The 22,963-nt window shown below is 44.1% G+C and overlaps 1 protein-coding gene across 1 annotated transcript in view; it reads left to right on the top strand.

Moving 5' to 3' along the window:
* The window catches only part of LOC142575187 (uncharacterized), a 78,554-nt gene that overhangs the window by 32,593 nt on the left and 22,998 nt on the right, over window positions 1-22,963 (top strand). Inside the window, exons 5-7 of the mRNA XM_075684296.1 lie at window positions 1,542-1,633; window positions 5,264-5,383; window positions 9,140-9,286. Of these exons, the coding sequence (XP_075540411.1) occupies window positions 1,542-1,633; window positions 5,264-5,383; window positions 9,140-9,286 (359 nt within the window). The remainder of the gene's footprint in view (window positions 1-1,541; window positions 1,634-5,263; window positions 5,384-9,139; window positions 9,287-22,963) is intronic.

Consider the following 22,963-nt stretch of genomic DNA (forward strand, 5'->3'; position numbering starts at 1 on the left):
GCCTTGGCGAGGAGCCTGTGGTGAAATGCACCATGAAATGTGGAGAGGATGTCCAGACCAAATTGATGGCACTGGGACCTTGTCTTTGACACCACACCACCTCCAGGAGATAGCTTGTGCTTTGCTGAAGTCCACAGAAACACTCCTGATTTGTTTATCTGCATTTTCCTTTTCTATGATCTACCTATTTGTTGGGGTTGTGGCACTTGTTGTTTGCTTCAACTTCTTTCCTTTCAGCATCAATTTGAGCCCTGTATAGGTTCCTATGAAAAGCTACCATATAATGGCACAGTACTTTTGAATGACCTTGTAAGGCTCACTTAAAATGGATGGGAAAAAGTTTCAAGGGGTTACTGACAGTGTGCTCACGACAATGTTAGCTCAGGCTTAATTATGTATTCTCTGAAGTAAACAGTGTTAGAAAGTAAGAAAAAGTGAAATGATTTTCGTAGGTCAACTATCCGATAGGTGACTGATTAAATTTCCCACATTAGGTATTGCTTGCCATGTGTCGAATCCCAGGGTTGCAGTAGATTCTCACTTCAGAGTGAGCATGCTTGCCTCATGCCTTCCTCATATCACCTGTTGGTCCTGAGGTGGGGCTCAGCTGAATTATATGAAACTGTGCTCACTGTTTTCAAAAAGTGTGTTGTCAGAGGCCTTATAAAAAAATGGCTGTACTAGTTCTACTAGTCTTTAGGTCTAACCAAATTGGGACGTTGAAAGTGAGAAATATTCAGAAGTTTAAATCTGGCTCCCCAATATGTGTTGCACTTAATAACCAACGGGCTACACTTTAAAGGTTATTAGCATGTTTTCTAAATTCTTGTGTGGCAAAGGTCTTTTAAATCAGGATTGTACAGTTAAAAACCTTGATTTAATGAAATTCTTGCATTTTTTTCTAGCTCACATCGCAGTGCTCTTTTAGTTTTAACTACACAGATTGAGCCAGCTGTGAAAATATATTGCCTGAATTTCCATTCAAGATTAATTTACAGATGCTTACTCAAGGAATGTTAGCCAACAGCATTTTTATGGGGACACGCAATATTTGCACTGCTAAAATTATGGAACCTTGATTTGGTGAAGTTTGTTGTAACAAAGTTTCTATCGATGAGTTTTTACCTATACTCCCCTAAGCGGCTATGGTCTTGTGCTGCTAAGCATGAGGTCCTGGGATCATATCCCGGTCGCCGCGGCCGCATTTTGATGGAGGCGAAATGCAAAAACGCCCGTATCCCATGCATTGGTGGCATGTTAAAGATGCTTTGGTGGTCAAAATTAATCCAGTGTCCCCCACTACGGCATGCCTGATAATCAAATCGTGGTTTTGGCACGTAAAACCCCAGAATTCAATTTAATTCCATCTATGAGCTTGACTGCAACGTAGTGTCTCTACAGCACTCTCTTGAGCCTGATGTTGCTGCTGACAATACAACTGATGCATTGCACTACACCTAGCTGTGAGACTTGTCTTTCACCTAAAATTTCACTGATCTCAGGAGGGTAAGGCTTGTCGGCATTGTTCTTCTCTTGTGCAGGACAATGTACACATCAAAGCTGCAGCTTGTTGATTTGGCTGGCTCTGAGGCTGTCAAGAGGACGCACAGCATTGGAGACCGGAGGAAAGAAGGTGCCAGCTGGAGAGGCAGAACTTAAGCATGCAGCTTTCTCTTCTTTGCTGGGGGAAGTCCACATATGACAGTCTGATTTAGAAGCTTCAAGGCCACCACTCGAGTCTTGTGCTGGAATTTCTTTGGCAATCCTGGGGCTCCAGAGGGCAGTGACAATTGTTCCTTTAAACCTACTAAATAACAAGTTTTACTGGAGCCCTGGCATGCAGCCTCATAGCAGCTTCAGTCTCGATCACACTGGCTGTGAAATTTTGCACAAAACTGTATGTGACCCAGTGTGCCATGTATAAAGTACATAATTAGCAGATGTACCAGTTTGGAAGCAATTTGTTCTGTTCTCTCACATCTCTGGTCAGCATGCCAAGATGGAGGGCAACCAGTATGACAGGCTTCTGATGCAGCAACTATTTCATGTCGGCTACTTAGTGATTGCAAGGAAAGGTTGAGTTTTATTTGAGTAATGCTTGACTGGTAGTTGTAATTGCGGGAAATTAATTGACCAGCTCGGTTTTGAATGGCTTCTAACATGCGGTGAAGTATTCATGGTACGGAGACCGTACAGGGGACTCGAAGTCAAGCTGGGGGCATACAAATGACAGGAATGCTAATTTACGGATGTTAGACGGGCAGTTACGCAAGTTGCGACAAATATACCCAAGAGATTTGGCAGCGTTTGGCTATATGGTTGTGATGTGAAAGGCCCAGGAAAAGCTCAGTGCAAGATTAGCGTCTAGATATCTATATACTGATGCCTGAGATACTAGATTTGTATTTATATAATAGGAAAAGCTATGATAGGAAGTTTTTCGCGTGAATGTCATTGCTTTGCATTTAGGTAAGTTATGCTTCATTTGCCACTTTTCACATCATTTGGTAACAAGATAAAGATCCCCTTGAAGAATGAGAGGATAATTAAGCCTGCGAATTGGTCAATATAATATGCAATCATCTGCAAAAATATGCATGCAGGATGAGATGTTATTGGGCAGATCAGTGTAAATAAGAAAAAGTAAGGGTCCTAATACGCTGCCCTGCAGTACACTGGAACTGACATATGCAAGGGGTAATGTAAAATCATGAACGACTGTAAATTGACAACGATTTGTTAGAAAGTCATGAATCCAGGAGAGTATTAAGTAGCCTAATTTGAGAACGGATCATTTGGAAATTAAGCGGCAGTGAGCTACACGGTCGAAGGCCTTGGAGAAGTCGAGAAAAATGCAGTCTGTTTGAAAGCTATGGTCCATGTTAAAATGCAAGTCTGTAGTGAATTCTAGTAACTGTGTCTCACATGTCAAGCCTTTCCTAAACCCATGTTGGTTAATAAAGAAAAAATTATTTGATTCCAGATGATGATATATGTGAAATGCTGATATTTGTGAAATAAATGCAGATGATATATATGTGAAATGATTGATATGTTGAAGCATCTTGCAGCATATACTTGTCAATGATAATGAAAGATAGTTTTCTCGGGAATTCTCGCTGCCACTTTTGTGTACTGGTATCACTTTTCCAATTTTCCAGTCTGAGGGAAGCTGGCCTGATGATAACGATTGGCAAAAAATAAGACATAAAATTTTGCTAGATAGTGTGACTGTATTCTTTAAAATTTTGGAAATATTCCTGGTGCAAACCATTCAGAAAAAAAAAAACAATGAGACAAGTGGACCAATTACACAACAACATACTCGGACTGAGAACAAATATCCAACTGTGTACCTTTGAACTAGTTTTAATAAAACAATTGGCACTTATTACTCAAACTCGCCGCATAAGATCAATCAGAAGTATTTCAAGATGTATGTGACATATTCTAAATACCATTGTTATCATTGTTTTTGCTTTTGATTTACCACTATGGCATGCACACAATTGTGCACATATTGCCTCAAAAGGTTAACGATAGTTGCTTGGTCTGACAATGTGGTAACCAAGCTGGTCAGCTTATTAGTCTGCTTGCATTATGGTTAAAATTTTTCACAAGATGCCTGTCTCGGGGTGTCTACCAATCGGGAAAACCGGGATAACTGGGAATTCTCAGTGATATTGAGTAGCCTGGAAGAACTCAGGGAAAACTCAAGGAATTTGTGCTTCCATCAGGGAAAATTAGCTGTAATTTTATTGAAAGGGAACGAAAGTCGTAGTAATGCTGGCTCAAGTAAGAGACGGGAATCGTAACAAATCATCTTTGATGCACCATCCTCGGCTGGAGGAGTTGCCAGTGTACAGTGAACGACCGACTTTTCGGACGGCTTTGCACTACCACCATGTACCTTATAGAGTCAATGTATCAGAATGTCTGAAATTTCAGACGCAAGTACCCTTCGCTGTCCGATTTTCCCGAGTTTTCTTCCGAGACCGCCGGTCCGAAATGGCATTAATCAAAGCCACCACCGCAGCTCTTTTGATTACCTCACCGCCTTGAACCGACGCTCTCGCACGCAAATCCTGTGGCAACGCTAGGCCTAGCTGCTTCGACGTTCCCTATTAAGCTTCTTCCTGTTGGGTGCAGTGTCCTTCATTGAAAGAAGTCTCCACTTTCAGCAATGGCACCGACTCCGCATTTGTGGTCCTCGCGACTGGCTTCGAAGCTTGTAAAAAAACGGTCTGTTGCATAATGCCGGTTCCCGAAAGTCAGTTTCACCTCTGTACAGAAATGTTACTTCGTGAAGCATGCGCGAAAGTACTCCAGTGAAGCATAACAAGCGTGTGAAGGGGCTATTGCCACGGGACACAGCACAGTCCGAGCACTGATATGACTAATACGTGTACCGACAAGCCTTCAGAGCTTTTTCGAATGTGCCTGTGGCTGATTGAGTCCTTAAGGGCAGTAAAAGACATGCATTCTTTTCCAACTGGCCAATTTTTCGGACGTTTTCTCGGCCCTTAGGGAGCTTGAAAAATCGGACGTTGACTGTACAACTGACCAAACAGATGCTTCAAATGGTCTGTGGGGCAAACGAGCGGCAGAAGGAGGACGAGAACAAGAAGGACCTATGTGTTGAGGAGTGAAAGGGAAAGGAAACGTGCTGCCGCTGTTTTGAAGGAGCTTGAGCTCAAAAAACAAGGTGTTGGCTGGCGCCAAGATGCAGGTGTCCCTCATCCAAACGAAAATAAACTCTTTAAAGCAGTGAAACAACACTGAGGCATCGTGTGCAGGCTGAGAGTATGTCAGGACAATTGAGGCTGACTTACAAGCTGTTCAGAGAGAATCTCAATTGTGACAAAGTTCGGGCCCCGTACCACTGACCTTGCTATTAGTTGGTAGAAATAGCTCATATTCAAAAATATTTCCTTCTTTGTGCACCTTCTTTTTATTCATATTTGAGCATGTTCGACTCTATTTGCAATTTTCTTTGAAGACATTTTATTTGCTGTGGATTTTACTAACCCCTCCCTTCAATTCTCTTTTTGAATAATATAAACACTACTCCTTAGTATTGAACGGGATCAACTCTTTTTTTTTTTTTTTTTCACACGCTTACTAGAGAGTGACAGCATTGGCCGACATGGTTTCAGCCCGTCTTGACATAAAACATAGTTCATCGTCACTCAGGGAAAACCTGGAAAACTCAGGGAATTTGGAAATGTCAACTTGGTAGACACCCTGCTATCTGTCTTTGCAGGTGTCTCCATCAACCTTGGCCTTCTGGCTCTTGGCAATGTGATCAACTCTCTGTGCTCTCACAATGGAAAGCCACAATTTATTCCTTACAGGGACTCTTCACTGACGCGGCTCCTGAGAGGTAAGCATCAGCTGTTGACAGCCTTTCCAGAATTCCATGTAAACAGCTGCATGAAATTGTAGTGCACGACTGAAAAAAATGAACAAGTTTGTTTGAAGTGATAGTTTATCCTTTTGAGTTATATGTAAGTGTGTCATCACAAAAAATCTTGTGCATTAAGTGCCAAGATCACCACTTCTTTTTCCCTTTCTTCTTTAACTTATGAAAGTGCATTGAATTGCATAATGGTTACTCAGTTCAGCCACAACTTATTTTTAGCTTAGGCAAAACAGAGATTGAAAAATGCAATAAATTTGTGCCACTGAATTGGTAAGGCAATGCCAGTGATGTTACTGTACTTGTCACCTGTAAATGTCACATCTGAAAAGAAATCTGCATGTAAATTAGCTTTCAGTTCTACCATTCTGAATACATTGTTTTTTGTCAGATCACCAAATGTAAGCAGCATTTGGCTTGGTCAGTCCTTTGGAGGAAGACCAGGAGAGTTCTGAATGTTGGTAGCTTCCCCTCTGTCATGAAATAGTGGGTTTGCCTTGAGTGAGATAGTTACCATGGGCGATGGTCTTCTACAAGCCATAGTAAACACACAGGCAAGCATTAACTTGTAGACAGCCATTCTGGTTTGTTTAAAGGGACGCTAAAGGTTACTATGAAGTCAAGTTCAAGTGATAAAGCAATGCTCTAGAACGTCCAAGACCTCAATATAATTGCGAACAGAGCATTAGGAACCGAGAAATTGAGGTAAATGCATCACACGATTTGAGACTCCCCAGCGACATTCCGGTACTAGCCTGATGACGAAGGCACTCCTCATCATAATATATGTCACTAGTACTGAACTACTCGTATTAAAAAGATAATTTCATTCGGTTATAAGACGGAAGAAAATGCTACTTGTCTACTTCTGTTCGATTCGAAGAAAAAATAACATTTTGACGTTACCCTTCAGTAGTATGAGTGATAGAAAGGTTTCGTTTTCGCTCGAGTCTGCACCGCGCGCGCTTTGTAGTTTCAGTTGTTGCGTTATCGCATTGTGCTGCGCTGGTTCTGCTGGCTCATGAAACTTGCATTTGGAACAAGCAGCGAGAATGCCACGTCCATGTGATATCGTGGGATGTGCGAACGGTCTGCGGAACTTGGCCAAGGGCAGTTGCAGCGGCGAATCTAACGTTACTTATTACTATGTGCCAACGAGTGAACCTCTCCGTTCGAAGTGGTTAAGTGCCGTACCTCTGCCACAACGCATTGGCAAAGAAACGAAAAATTGCAAAGGGTGCTCACTGTCCAGAGGATTACGAGTTCAACGCCGACTTACTGAACGGTAGAGTGCCATTCAAAGCAATGCTTTCCCGTAGCGCTGTTCTGTCGATCTTGCCTGCATTCTCCGAAGCACAAAAACAACTGCAGGTCGAAGACGAGGCGGTGAGTGCGGCATTTGGTTTTCAGGAAGGAAAAGCTACAAATGTGCGAATATGTACAGGCATGACATACAGTTGTCATCGTAGTAGTATGCAACGACGCCAGCAGTGCGAGCCCTTAGCAGCAGGTCACGTTCATCAGTGCTTAAATCACTGAAGTCGAGCCCAGCATCATGTGTCGTCAGGGTCGTCCATTGCAACGAGCGTCAAAGTTGGCGTCATAAAATAAAAAGTCAGCTTATCGTCGCGCGCTTTCCTTTCCGCTAGCCACCATAGTTCTGCTTTTGCGCTGCTGTCGGCTGTCTTGGCTCTGTTTCTGGCTGCGCATTTGCGTTTTGCGCAGAAAAGCCGTAGCGCCGTCTGCGAGTGGCGTTTTACTCGCCGACGGAGCAATGTCAATATGAGACCATGACGTCACCACTGCTCGATCGGAGGGTGGGCGATTTGAACTGCGCTAGAGGTACGCGGACGCTTCAGAACGCATTTTCTCTTAAAATAAGTCTCTTCTTCGCATGAAACAAGTGTTTCGAAGTTTCTGGGATGGTAGCTCAACAGTCTACATTGACATTTGTGTCCTTTAATGTCCCTTTAAGAAAAAATGGCTGCTTATTTATGGAGGAAGGTGCAACTGAATACCACTTATTGATTTTTAGCACTCATTGATTTTAAACTTCAGTGGCAGTGGCATCACTGCTACAACATATCGTAAATTTCTTTCTGAATGTATGACCAAGCAGCAGTCTTAATTGGCATGAGAACAGAAAGGACTAAAAATAAAAACAAGGCAGAATTGGCAATAGCCACACTGAACACTGTTTCGTCTAACGACTACAAAGTTGATGCTGGCTATTGTATCACAGGCAGTTGGTCGGAAATTTTAAACAGTGCCATTGTCAGCTGCGTGTACCTTTCAGTTATTTTCTTATTCACCTTTCCCCTGGTCTCGAACAAGTGGCCTGTTTGTTCCACATGAAGCAGGTGCAGTGGAAAACTGTTAGCACATACCCAGTTAACCCTTAACAGCTTGTATGTAATGAAGGAGAATGCAGTGACAAGCATACGGTTGTGCCTGTGAAAGACTCAAACGCAGTGCACAAAGCAAATATCAAGTGAGTATGTTGACCACCATGCAGTGTAGTCCTTGTGCTGTTCCCCTGCATTTTTTTTGTCCTGTCCATATCTTCAAGTACAATTTTATATTGTCATTTTCCTGTCAATAAATTCTATTCAATTCATTTATATTGTCACTTTCGGTTGGTTCTGCCTTGAAAGGACTCTGAAATTATTTTGGTGGTTATGTACAAATGGTATAGAGTCGGCAGGGTTGGTCCTGGTAATCACAAACGGCCAAATTTAAGTGCTCTGCATGAACCTTGCAGTTTATTATTAGGTAGTACTAAACGTCTGCACCACCACAGATTGCAGTGGCACTGCTTTCTGTGTTTACACTCACCTCTGCCCATTCTACATAAAATGGGTAAGTGATGTCACTTGGATGAATGGTCTGATTGGCTTACCCTGAGACATCATCGAGAATACCTCAACCATGCCACTCCATTAAGCTTATATTTAATAGTATAAGTATATGGCCATTTGCATACCTGTAAAAAATGCAAGCACAAATGCAACAAGTGTAGACTTTCCTTCAAACCAATGATGAACTGCTGCCTGACGGTATGCATTGTCTGCTGCGGTGTTCACACGCAGCACATGCATTCTTGTGTACACTTCAAAAAGCTGGACACTGTGATAGACTTGTGAGGCTGCATGGGGTAAAGACAGGGGTGTGAAAGTGGTGACAGCTGCCAATGGGACACATAGGGTCATCTCACACAAACATTGGTGCAGCTATGTCTTTTTTTGTGGTGGCAGAAATATGAATAGTGCCTGCCAAGCACTCGTGATACCCTACTGCAGATGCAGTATGCAGGAACAGACTACAATGGCTACATGTTGTAGAAGATGTAAGTGCTGCATGTAAATTTCATCACCACATACAGCAACAAGGAAAACTGCATCAGAAAGAGACATGGGAACATGTTCAATTAAGACAGAGTGAAAGTAGGCAACACTTCTGTCCCCGAATGATTTTGTTCACAAGGGGGTTGGACATACTCATGGCTGCACAGATTACAAGTTGAGAGGGAATACTGCAGCGTGAGAGGAGAGTAATGTTTAACACCAGCAGTTCCTTTATATAGTGCACTCACATAAAGTTCTTGCGGGAAAGCATTTCCATGAGAGGCCCTCTCTATATCTAGGTGGTAATATTAGGTGTGACCAAAATTGTTTCGGCACCCCTTTAAGCCTGAACATTATTGCTGTGCTTTCATTCCAGATTCGCTGAATGGCGGAAGCTTTACAGTGATGATTGCCTGCATAAGTCCAGCTATCTGCAACATCCCAGAAACTATAAACACCCTCCGCTATGCTGACAGGGCTCGGCAGATCAAAATGAAGCCTGTAATTAACAAGGCCAACAAAGGTAATGGCACTTATGAACATCCATGACCTTTTGATCTACAGTCGATCCCAGATATATCAAACTCACATACATCAAACTGTTGTTGAAGTATATCAAATCGTTGTAAAATCCTCTTGAATATACGTGTACCAAGTGTAGCGACATGCTATGCGTACATCGAACTACCGTTCGCCGCCATATTTAATACTACAGTCGAACCTTGATATATAGAACAGCATGGTGATCGCGAAATAGTTCGATATAGCCAGAATTTAATGTATAAAATCCAGTAAAAAACCGCATCAGAAGCTTGTACAAATCAGTCAATGAACCAAGAGGGCGCAATTGGGGATCGTTGTTTGGAGCGTGCGTTTGGTTACGCCACGCGCCATTGGCCTAGGCTGCACCGACTTCGTGAGCTGCGCAAAGTTCCTCCGAACAATGATCCCCGACTGTGCCCCAATCGTGGCGCAGTAAGTACTCATTTGAAGCTTCCCACAAAGTAATAATTGCTTTGGCTAAAAGTACTGCGGTAGTGTGGCCTGCTTCTTATTGGCAGCCGTGTGCTTAACTACAGCGTCCTCAACATCGTCTAAACGATGTACAGGCGATAGGCCCGTGCTTTCTATTGCACCGCAGTAGCAGCGAAGAAGGGCCAAAGCAGCTATAGCTCCAGTTGAAGTCAGAGGCGGAACATCATCAATGCTTGTGGGATCAACCTCGGCAGCGTCTTCAAGTTTGGCCGCTACTTCCACTGCAATCTCCTCGTCCGTCAACTGAAGCATTTTGAAACACTGTCAACAACAAAGTATGAAGTGGCGTCAGCTAAGGGTGTCTGTGAGTGAGCCTAGTGAGTGCGCCCTGTCGCGCATCTTTGTAGATGCAAACCGTCATTCCTCACGAGGCATGGCAGGCGCAGAGTGCGGCACTGAGCGCAGAGCGCAGCACTGAGGAGGAGTCAGTGCGGCATATGCAATGCGTTGTTGATGTCAAACTAGCCAAGCCAGTGCATGCATACGCCGCTACATTCAAATGGCGCCCTCAGCGCTTTCGATGTGTGCTGCTGTAGTGTGCAGTAGTTGGGAACGCCCATCGCGCCATCGCTATCTTCGAGGGCATTGCGGGAAAGCTTGCCGCCTGTTCGCAGAGCGCACGTGATCTGGGATGGCAGAGTTCGATGTATCCATTTTATGGCCGACCCCGTTCGAAATAAAAAAAAAATGCATGCAATTTTCAAGGTGTTATAGAAAGTGTTCAATATATGCAATAATTTGATATATCCGTGTTCGATGTATCGAGGCTTGAATGTGTATAGCGAACACTGCCCCACGCCCCTGGAAGTGCGCTTCTTCTAATGGAGGCGCAATCACTTCTCACATCGTTGGAGATATATAATGCCGACAAATTTACAAGAGCACTGTTTTGGCAGATGCTGTTAAACAAGAGATTAAATGTGAAGCGCAGTACATGCCATAGAAGAAAAGTGAGGGTGCTCTCAATTTTGTTTACTGCGCATATGGATGGCTTGTGCAAGCTGCAGCCATTCATTTTCGACAAGAGCATATCACCACTCTGCTTCAACAACGTGAAAGGCCTCCTGCTCTAATCCGCTTTCTACAAGAAAGTGTGGATGACACTCGATCTTTTCACTGAGTGGTGCAAGGCATGGAATGTGAAATTGGAGATGTTGTGCTGCCGGGTTCATCTTCTTGCGGACAAGGGCTTTCTGCAAACGGCATTTTATGATTCTGGGAGCAGCCAAAACGAATCGGACCTCGACATCCACTAGGACGGATATTTACATCTTTGAAATTAACAAAAGCACTGCACGCCCCATCCGCACTGTGTGAAAACACCGTTGCAGCAGCGCGTGGAAGACTCATCGCAGTGCGATTTGTGGGTTCGCGGTGAACGCATTTTATTCGTCCTTCCATGGTTACACACGAGGTAAGATGGACTTGGATGTTCCGCAAGCTGAAAGCCACTTTCAAAACTTACAGCATGGGTATAGTGTCGGCAGTCACCAACGTAGGGGCTGGAGGGGAAGGGCCGAGAACGAAGGGATGTACCAACCACGAGGTGTCGTAGCACTGACTCTTCAGGGCGGTTGGGAAGCGAGAACGATTGGTTCCAACAGGAAGTTGGTTCTGAAACCTAACAACAGTCCACCTGGCTCGTTGCCCATGTATGATTATTGGTTGTTTAAACTGCTTATTGCTGGTATTGTAATGGACACGTGGCTGGGCACGTTTATGCGTGATTTGCCGTACAAGTGTGGTGACGGCGGCGCAGTGCTTATTCATACATGCTAGTTTGTTTCCACGGTGTGTCTATATACCTTATCTTGCAACAAGATAAGGTATAAGCATTTAGGCATAAGCATTTTGCAACAAGATAAGGCATTTATACCTAAAGTGCAACAAGCAATTTGACACGTGCAAGGCACACCACGGTCTCGCACAGGCGATGCAGGCCTCTAGAGTTAGCATTGCGATCAGTACAGCACAGTCCACTTACGATATCAAGAACGAAAAATCTGATCGTTATAACCAATGATCGCTCTATTTGGACTGCCATTAAAAAAAAAAAAAAGAAAAAAAGATGACGAACGTACCTTCATAGCTCCAACACCAAATTTGCCACTTACGATAAAAAATTGCCGTTGTAGAAAGTAGGCTGTGAAAAATAAAACATTAATTTATACCTCTAAGCAGCTGTCAAGCGTTAGGCACGCTGAAATAGGAATCTGCACTTGCTTTCGCGGAAATTTCAGGTTCACACCGCGGTTTGCATTGCGTTCAGTGGCTGTGCGGACACTGGCGGCTATAATTAAACGTGCATGAAATCGGTGAGTGACTCTATCGACGACAATGCACTTTGCATGAACATTGGGGTCGGTGTCAAAGGCGGGCCACTGTCAATCTCGTCGTCACTGCTGTTGCTGTCGTTGCCTCTATCGCACCACACCGCCATCTGTGTCATGACGGCTATCGCCCCGTTGGAGATTCCTCGCAGAATGCAGCAGAACTATCTGCACTTAGGAACTCCTCCGTCAAAGCACTGCCTGTCTTATCGCCAGCAGTGACGTGCTCCCAGAGTTCTCTAATGTCAGCGGCTGTTACAGTGTTGGTTTCTCACATGGGGGGTTTTTCCCTGGTGCACAAAGTCCACCGTTTTCGCAGATCAGCATGATCGCTGCTTCTAGCCTTCATGATTGTGGCGGCGCTTGCAGTTTTCAGAATCGTTAATTGCGCAAGCTTGTACTTTGAGTCTTGCGGAATTTGCAGCTTCGCCCCAAGCGACACAGCTTTGCGCTTTGTCGGCGCACTGACCGCTGCTACTATGGCGCATTTCCTGCTCACTGGTGGAGATTGTAGAAAGGGCGCACAAGTGCGGTTTGCTTTCCACTTTCTTTTTTCTCTGGACACTTGCCAGCGATGCGGACGCAAAGCAGCTGGCGCCATATTGTGGGACACTGTGCCAACTTGCGGTGCTCTCCGTGGCTTTCACAATCGGCGCACTGGCGGAACGCACTGCGCAGTAATGGTGGCAAATACGAACTCGCATAGGCAAACTTCTTGCCCCGTCTTGGTTAAGAGGAACTTAGCAATGCAAATTTCACGAATATTCTGCATGGAAAACGCTGCCCAAAAGGCAGAATTTTGATCGTTACAGCCTATATACTGTGAATAACATACTGTTATATACAGATTTTTTTTCTCATAGCCCTAATGCATAAGTTGATACTCTGAAGTTGACTCACTGTTACAGCCGACATATCATTATATGTGGTATCGTTATAAGTGGATTGCACTGTATATCAAAGACCATTCCACAGCATGAGCGACTTGCAATGTTTGTGAGCATAAAATGTCAGCTTTTGTGCATTCGACATGCCCTTGGAGAAGCAAATTGGTAAGTTCCTGCTTTTCATAATCTCAGGAAACTGTCCAAGATGTGCAGAGATCTCGGATAAGCTTTAGATAGGCATATTTAACATATTGAATTATTCACATATTGAACTATTTCACGATCTTCTTTGGGTCTGACAGAGTATCTGAGATCGACTGTATAGGCAACTTTTATTGGTTTGACCCTAGCAGGCCACAGGAAGTTCGTTCACACTATCCAAAGCTCGAACTAAAAATATGTGTTGCAATGGCACGGGAGCATTTTGGGACTTTATACATAGCCAAACAAAAAATGTAGCCAACTTAACCAATGTCATTTTGATAAAAGTCTACTGTACATGTAGCTCAAGTGCACTTTTTTTTTCCTGTTGATTTTGCTATGCTGATTTTACTTGAAAATCATGATTATCTGTTAAACCTCAAATGAACGAATAATATATTTGACATTAACATAAAATATCTTTTCTTTTTTCTTTGGATCTGTAGTGTAATTCAAAATTTATTGCTTGCCTTTGCCAATCGTGCTACACTATACTACAATATGAAAGCATGACACCACTACCCGAGCACACGAGGGCTGGACCCTCCTGTGTCTAACCGTGCTCGGCTTAGCCACGTTCGGGGAAAAGGAGATCCTAAGGGTTGAGCCAGTGCCAGTTGTTGGGACCTTTATGGCCCCTCGGCGGCAGCAACAAACCCCTTTGGCCTCGGCTTCACGTAGACGGCACCTCCAGACAAACCCACCTGGAGGAAGTCTGCAGTTGCCTTTTCCTGTCCCCCTGTCCAATCTTTTTCTTTCCTATCTTCTTTCTTTTACTTTCCTATCATCACTTCTCGTCCGTCACTTCCTATTTTTCCTAGGCAGCTTGGGTTAACCTTGTGTATGTGCCCTCCTTTGGGTATAATGTATTAGGTTACAGTGGCAATGTACGGTTGGCGCGTGCAGCCTTATGCGTTAAGTGCTGCAGCGGCTTCATGGTGGGTGGCTGTCATTGCTGTTGAGAAGAAACTGAACTACAGGAACACCAGCATTTTCCTGCATATTGATCGTCACCCTTGAAAGAAGGGACGCACCGATGAACTAAACACGTGTTTCAACCAACCAAAAGAGACCTATCCGAAATTTTATGCTGTAAACAATGAGAACTCTGAAAAACAAGCGAGATTCATTTCTCCTTTCGTAGTTGCAAAATCTTTGACCAAAGCGTTAGGGTCAGGTTATAAAGTGATGAAAATGGCTAGCAGAGAGCTTCTTGAGACCCGTCAGAAATATCAGTACGAGAAGCTCGGCAGTCTTGTGACATTTGGCAACATACCAATTTCTGTCACACCACACTGATCAATGAATAGCTCACACGGAGTCGTATCAAAAGCAGACCTCCTAGAATTGACAGAAGCTAAACTCCTGGAAGGCTGGAAAGATCAAAATGTCACCAATGTAAAACGTAAGATGGGACAATAAAAAAATCCCCACCAAACATCTTATCCTCACATTTGCATCTAGCGTTCTGCCGGAAACTATTGAAACAGGATACATTAGGTTAACTGTCCGACCATATATCCCAAACCCTGGACGGTGATTCCAATGCCAAAGATTCGGCCATGGCTCGCAGAGCTGTTGCGGTCAAATAACCTGTGCAAAGTGTGGAGTCCAGGGCCACCCTTCTGACAACTGCAGTGGCACACCTCACTGTGTGAACTGCAGTGGTGACCATCCAGCCTACTCACGTTCCTGTCCGAACTGAAAGAAAGAAGAAGACGTAATCACCATGAAAGTTGAAGAAAATATTTCTTTCAAGGAATGCCATAAGAAGTGCTCACCTTTCCACAGCACACCTTATGCTGATGTGGCGCTTCAGGAGGTAGCATCACAGCGGCCACTGACAAGTGCCTGGCCCGCGCGCAGCAAGCTGTCACTTGTGGCTCCTGCCCCCAGAGTAGACGTAGTTAAGCCTACTCCACCCAATCAGCAAACAGGCCAGGCTACCCTAGGGTTGCTGGCACCACAAAAGTTTTCGGTGGCAACCTGTGCTACGCGTAGCGATCCCGCAGAACTGCCAGCAGCCCCCAAGGTGGGCGCCGTCAAGGCTAACTCTCCCTGGCCCCTGCTGGCGCTGTCTACAGCTGGCACAGTTCAGACCCAAAGACAGCCCCATCGTCCTCCGGGCTGGTGGGCTCAGCAGTCTTGTCTTCTGAGGCGAGACTCTTGCGGAACTTCTCGCTCGCAAGAGTGCGTGTCCGGTGCCTCACAAGAGGCAGTGGACACTGCACCTATCCTGACGGTGCACCAAATGCCTAAGGAACGATGAGGCTCCCTCGACTGCTCCAGAAAGGACAATTCCGTGTTACATGGCCTAGAAAGAGCTATGTAATCTAAGGCAACACTTCGGTTTTTGTACACACAGTACCAATTTGCTTTCAGTGTGGATGTCGTATGTCACTGATCTCGTGGGCATGCAAATGTTACGAGAGATGGGGTTGGGAGATGCAGGGCAGCACAGCAAACAGATTTTAATTACACTCAAAACTCAAAAACTCAAAACTCAATTTACTCAAAAGAAAACTCAATGAAGGAATGGTAACACTTATATAACCCAAACCTTATGCCCGTCTGCGATAGTCCTAGGCGTTTCCTATGTGAAAGTCAGGCAACCCTAGCCTATGGCTGCGCTGCTATCAGAAAGGAGCATTCTGACAGACCTTTGTCATCGCACATTTCTTCCGAGTCTGATATGTCTCGGATCTTCATCATAGTCGGTGTTCTCGGCAACGCCGTTAATGTTGCTGCCTTGGTGTTGGCTAGTCAACTCGTCCGTCTCTGATGCCAGTGTCCTGAACTTCGTCGGTGATGTTTCACTCCGGCCTCACTGGTTAGGCCTAACTCCGGGTTCTGCCGCTAATTCTTCTTCGAGTACCAACAAGACGCCCCAGGGACTATCGCACGTGCTGGTCTGTCTCTGAAGGGGGATCCTTCCTGGAGGGCCCGGCACTACCGTGAGAGGCTGCAGCAGGTCCCAGGAGCCTCGCTCGAATGTCGCCGAGGTTGACGACCACACCCTGGATCGCCAACGTCACAGACTTGACCGAACCTCCATGGCTCTCGTCGCCAGTGCGATGCTGACGCTACAACCTTCTTGGCCTAGAGACACGTCGATAATCCCAGCTCAAGGCCGCTTCTCTCTTGATCACAGCTTGGGTCACGCGCCTCGAGGGCTCGTGCCGTTTGGACCGATACGTGCACATTGTCCTCTTCCTTTCTTTCAGTGCTGCATGCCTCTTACATATGACGATGGAACGTCAGAGGTCTTCTTAGAAACCTCGATGATGTGCAAGAACTTATCCATGAACAAAATCCAAGAGTGCTGTGTGTGCAGGAAATGCACTTAAAATCGAAACATACAAACTTTCTCCAACAGTATGTTACGTTTCGTAAAGATCACTGTGATGCTCTCGCATCATCAGGCAGTGTTGCCATTGTAATTCATAAAAGCATAGCGTGTCAACATTTACAGCTACAAATGCCCCTTGAGGCAGTGGCGGTTCAAGTTGTTCTCCCAAACAAACTCATCACCATTTGCTCGCTTTACATACCCCTACATTACCAATTAAACAAACATGAATTTCACTCCTTTATAGAGGAATATCCAGAACCTTATGTCGTTCTTGGTGATTTCAATGCACACAGCAGCCTGTGGGGCAACTCTCGTATAGATGTGCGAGGTCTTCTTGTTGAACAGTTTCTTTTCACCTTTGGTGGGTGTCTGCTGAATAAGAAGGAACCTACATATTGCTGCCTAACAAACAGAACCTTTTTCTTCAATTGATCTTAGCATAGTTTCCCCGACTATATTGCCTGAACTTGAATGGGAAGTTGCCAAATATCCTTACGGGAGCGACCACTTCCCCGTACTGCTGAGAGCATCCAAAGAAAACAAATCTTCACCACAGACTCCTCGGTGGAGGATTGATGCAGCCAATTGGGAGAAATTCCTAACTCTTACTTGTATCTCATGGGCTGACATGTCTTCGTTAGGAATTGATGTGCTGTGGAGTATTTTACAACCTTCATAATAGATGCCGCTTCTAAATGCATATCTGAAGTAAGGGGTGTGGCATTCAAACAACGTGTCCCGTAGTGGAACGACGAATGTGGGAAGGCTCGTAGGAAACAGAACAAAGCGTGGGGGTTGCTACGCGCTTTTTCTACTGCTGAGAATCTTATTAATTTTAAGAAGGTAAAGTCCCAAGGCAGGAGAACACGCCGACAGGCCAGAAGAGAGAGTTGGCAGAAGTTTATATCGGGTATCAACTCGTATACAGGTGAGGCTAAAGTCTGGAACAGTGTTAATAAGAGGGCGACAAACATATTCGCTCCCCTTGCTAAACACACAGGGCGATACCTTGCAAGACCAGTCAGACTCACATGGGAAGCACTTTGAGAGCATGTCAAGCTCAACCCATTGTTCACAATCCTTTCTCATATATAAACAAATAGAAGACTGTAAGTCATTTATACGTACATGCCAACAGGATGAACTGTATAACCGTCCTTTTAGTATTGCCGAATTGAGAGCTGGCTTGATTGCATGCAAGAACTCTGCACTGAGATCTGACAGTCATGTATGAAATGATCAAAAACTTGCACACTGACACGAGTTACACTACTCGCACTTTTCAACACTATTTGGGCTGTCCGATACCTTCCAACTGTATGGAAAGAAGCCATTGTGGTCCCTGTTTTGAAACAGGGCAAAGACCCTTCTTCTGTGGCAAGTTACCACCCAATAGCTCTCACAAAGTGCCTTTGTGAGGTATTTGAAAAAATGCTTATACGGCGACGCATTCATTTCCTTGAACTGAGCGAAATGCTTGATCCCTATCAGTGTGGCTTCAGAGAAGGGCAGTCCACAACCGATCGTCTTGTACGTATTGAAGGAAATATCCGTGACGCATTTGTGCACAAATAGTTTTTCTTATCCATATTTCTCAATATGGAGAAAGCGTACAGCACAACGTGTCGCTACGGAATCTTGAGAGACTTGTCTGAAATGGGCATCCGTGGCAATAGAAAGCTATTTGTCCAGTTGTATCTTTCAGGTAAAAATCGACATTGTGTTGTCACGTCCATGTATACCGGAAACTAGTGTACCCCAGGGAGGCATGTTCAGCTGCACACTTTTTATTAAGATGACCACACTTCATGCTTCGTTACCACCGGCCATTTTTTATTCCGTCTACATGGAAGACATTCAAATAGGTCTCAAATCCTGTAACCTCGCACTGTGTGAGAGACAGGTAAAGCATGGCTTGAACAAGGTGTCCAAGTGGGCAGGCAAAAATACATTTAAAATCGACCCTCACAAAAGTTCTTGTGTTCTTTTCACAAGAAAGAGAGCCCTGGTTCCAGATCCTTGTGTGGAACTGGGTGGACAACAAATATCTGTCAACAAAGAGAATAAATTTCCAGGTATTATACTTGACTCCAGGCTCACTTTCATTGCACAAATTAAATATCTTAAAGAAAAATGCCTAAAAACAATGAACTTACTGAAACTTCTATCTCAGACTACATGGGGTAGTGGCAGGAAGTGTTTAATGAATCTTTACAAGAGCCTAATTCGGTCACGATTGGACTATGGTGCCATCATATATAACTCTGCCGCACCGAGCACGCTAAAAATGCTAGATCCTGCCCACCATCGAGGTATCTGCTAAGCCACTGGCACTCTCAGAGCAAGCCCGATTAAAAGCTTGTATGCAGAATCAAATGAGTGGTCATTCCAATTGCAGAAAACATACATCAGCATCACATATATTCTCAAGATACACTCTAATCATGAACATCCATGTTTTAATACCGTTACCAATATGACGTGTGCTACACTTTTCTGCAGTCGCCCCTCTGTAAGACAGCCTTTCTCGCTGCGTGTGAGGGAGCTTAGTGATGAAATACATGTCCCGCTCCTCGAGCATCGCTTAATGCATCCTACCAAGCTGTTACCTCCTTGGGAGTGGCAGGTGGTAGAATGTGACACATCCTTTCTAGAAGTTACGAAGCACGCTCCAGAGGTAGAAACCCGAATGCATTTCCTAGAACTCCAGTACAAGCACTTGTGCATAGAGTTCTACACAGACGCTTCCAAGTCACATGCTGGGCTGTCCTATGCAGCTGTCTGTCCATCCTTCTCGGAATCCGATGTACTGCATCCGGAAACAAGTGTCTTTATGGCCGAGGCCTACGCACTATTGTCAGCTGTGAGGCATGTATGGAAAGCAAAAATGCAAAAAGCAATTATATATACAGACTCCCTAAGCATCATGAAGGCCTTGATGTCAATCTGTAAGCACAAAAATCCAGTACTTATGAACTTTATTCCTACTTGTGTATCATGGCAAACAGGTGTCCTATTCTGGCATCTCAGAATAGTACACACATTTGGCACTCATAACTTTCTCCTTACTGGAAATGAACCTCCAACCTGTGGTAGATGTGGTGAGAGGCTGACCGTCCTTCACATCCTCCTGGAGTGTCGGGAGGCCGAAGCTGAGAGAAAGAAACATCCTCTTGCATACCGTTACTGTGTCCCTCTTCACCCGGCTATGTTTCTTCGTCAAGAACTGCTCTTTAACACCAAAGCGAGTCCTCAGTTTTTTTTAATGATGTTATCCTACATGTTATAAGTCCATTAAATTCATAGTGCATCCTCTTTCCAGAGGATGCTGCTGTGATAGTCTCTTGCCTCCAGGCTCTTGTGTTTCAAGGGCTCTAATGAGGCAGTAGTGCTCTAGCCAATTTTAGCATCTGACATACTTTGTATATCATATCATTCTTTCACAGTGCATCTTAATGCTCATAGTACATGTCATTTGTCATTGCCATAATCTTATTACACATAGATTTTACGCACTTTAGAGCAACTATATTTAAGGCCCCTTTACAGCTACGTCACATCAACTTCATAGAACTCATAACTACATTGCGAATTCATTACCACGGCCGTGGTGCTCTTTGGCCATACCTGGCCCTTGCGCCAATAAGCACCACACATTCATTCAATATGGAAGCAGGAACAACAATGAATGTTGTGAAAATGCATGCATTTGTTAGGGTCCTTCAGTAAAGGTGCAAGCACATTTATTTTGTACAATGTATTTATGTTCTTTTGTGAATGTACTGTAACAGTTTGCACTATAAGTACTTGCAATTTAGAAAAAAGCAAGGCCTGCACACATTATGCTCTGCTTTCAGTGACAGTTTTCTGCGGTTTTGTTATTGTGAGCAAACCTTAATAACACTTTGAAGTTGAAGTTGAAGTTTATTGAATACTTAGTGCAGATACAAAAATATTGATATTTAGTACAGAAAAAGGTCCCATAGTGTAAACACTGTAGAGGGACCTTTTATAATGTAAAAAAAAAACACTAATACTACTTGACAGCAAAAAGGCAGCGAATTATAATGATACAAAAATGCAAATACAAATTCAAATACATAATGAGGCAAAAGAATAATACCATGGAAAATATAAAACGATAGGGATAAGGCTTAAGCTGAAGTAAGAAACGAAGCAAACAGTATTAAAAACGACAGAATTGAAGTTTTGTTTTAAAGGACATATTCAATAAACGGAGCTATAGGTTAAACATGAAATTGCGAAGCTGATGTTTGAATGACGATATAGAAAAGGCACATTTAATGTTAAAAGGCAATGAATTCCAAAGTTTGATCAAAACATATGCTACTCTTTGTGAACCATAGTTAGTTCGTAACTTAGGGAGTATAAAATTGTTATTGGAGGAAAAGCGTGTAATATTTGAGTTTGTAAGGTGTCATATAAGAACAAATTTGAGAAGGTTATGGTCTTGAACTGCTTGATAAGCAAATGTGCAGACATTAAATTTGATTAGATTGTCAATATTCAGTATGTGCAGTTCCTGGTACAGATCAGTAACACGTGAACGTCGGTTGCTCCAGGTGAGAATGCGAATGGCTTGATTCTGTACATGTTGGAGTCCCCCGTGTCCATGTATATGTCTCCCCGTGCTGTCTCTTTTAATTAAAAAAATTCATTAACACACCCACATTTGAGGCCAAGCCATGCTCAAGCAAAACCAAGCCTTCCATATGTAATGGCATTTTCAAAGTGTTCCATGGTTTATCAGTAGAGATGACTGTCACCACAACGGACCTGGATAATCAAACAAAATTCTTCCATTTTATCCGAAGTCCTTAATATTCGAAACACTTCACTTCCGGAACATTTGTCGCGATGTCTAACAACTTTATTTGCAAGGAGTGAGTGATGAACATCCAAAGTAAAAAGAACAAACAAAGAAGTCGCAGTTTTGCCCGAAAGGTAAAGCTTCGATTGCAATAGCAAATTAAGCAAGGTAAGCGTGGCAGTAGCAGCGAGTAATTTGACCTTTGTGCTGTCTCTCGATTCAACACGAACTAAGCGTCGAAAGCACAGGGCATGCGAAGCTACAGGCAGTGGGCGCACTTTGTCCACATTGCAGATGGCTTTCAAGGTACAGTAGCCGCACCGTAAGCAGCAGCCGCTGGAGTAGAACCCACTCCCCCCGTGCCTCGAACGTGCGATATTGAGCAGAGATCGTTGGCTGACCCTCGCAAGCCTGTTGTCAACCCTTGTTGACACAGCAAAAATATGATTTATATGCCCGATTTTGAAAAAAATTGCCACTAATTTTGCCCGCTGTAGCAGATAGTCCATTGTAGCATGACCCGTTAAAAGCGAACTTCATTGCATTAATAAAATAGGTAGATCAAACTAATGCTGAAATATGGTCCATTATATCCGAAAGTCTGGTGCATGCGGGTCTGTTGTAACAAGCGTAGACTGTAGTATGTCCTACAGTGTAAAACAGGTAATAGATCTGGTATATACAGTAGAACATCATTGGCACATTCTCATTATGTACGTTTTTCCGGCGCCAACGTTTGCAATTTAGAACACAAAAAGGGACCTAATAGAGTTACGCTCATTTTTAGTGGTTCATACATTCCCGGAAAACACGATTTTTCGGCACCAACGTTGCGTCACCAAACTGCGTTCGTATGGTTATTTTTCCAGTCTCTAGAGCCCGTGTAAACAAGCGAGTGTGTGAGGCGCACGCGATCAAGAACAGTTTGTAGGTGCCCGCCGCGACACCGTCACCACGATACTCACCCGCCCGTCTCATTTGAAATGTCAGTGCGCACTCACTTTTTCATTTTGGTACCAGCAAATCTTCTCTGGGGTCGTTGCATGCAGCATTCACAGCAATCACCACTAATTCTATTGCGATAAGCATCTTCGCCTATCTGTTTCACAGCGCATGGTGCCATTGTAAGCGTAGCGCACGCTTTTAATAGATGACAACCAAAACACGACGCCATTCCCTGCTGCGGACTGCGATCATGTAGGTATGTTTTCCGGCCATTAGATCCCATGTGAACAAGAAAAGGCATGAGGTGCGCATAGTTTCTTACTCTGATGCCAGCAAATCTCCACCTGGGTCGTCACACGCCGCGTTCACAGCTATCACTGCCACATCTATTGTGATAAGCATCTCCACCTATCTGCTTTACAGCACGTGGTGTGTAGGGCCATTGGTAGTGTACTGTGCGTTTTAATAGGTGATAATCCAAATGCACCGCCGTTCCCTGATGCAGGCGGCACGATGTGGGCATCGTGTATCGTTGCAGCGGCATCTGGCATCGCCCACCAGCTCGATTTTGTTTCGGTTTCCCGTCGCCATCTTAGAACACCACGCATTAGGAAAACAA

The sequence above is a fragment of the Dermacentor variabilis genome, chromosome 3 (genome assembly GCF_050947875.1).
Source record: "Dermacentor variabilis isolate Ectoservices chromosome 3, ASM5094787v1, whole genome shotgun sequence".
Classification (NCBI taxonomy): Eukaryota; Metazoa; Arthropoda; class Arachnida; order Ixodida; family Ixodidae; genus Dermacentor; species Dermacentor variabilis.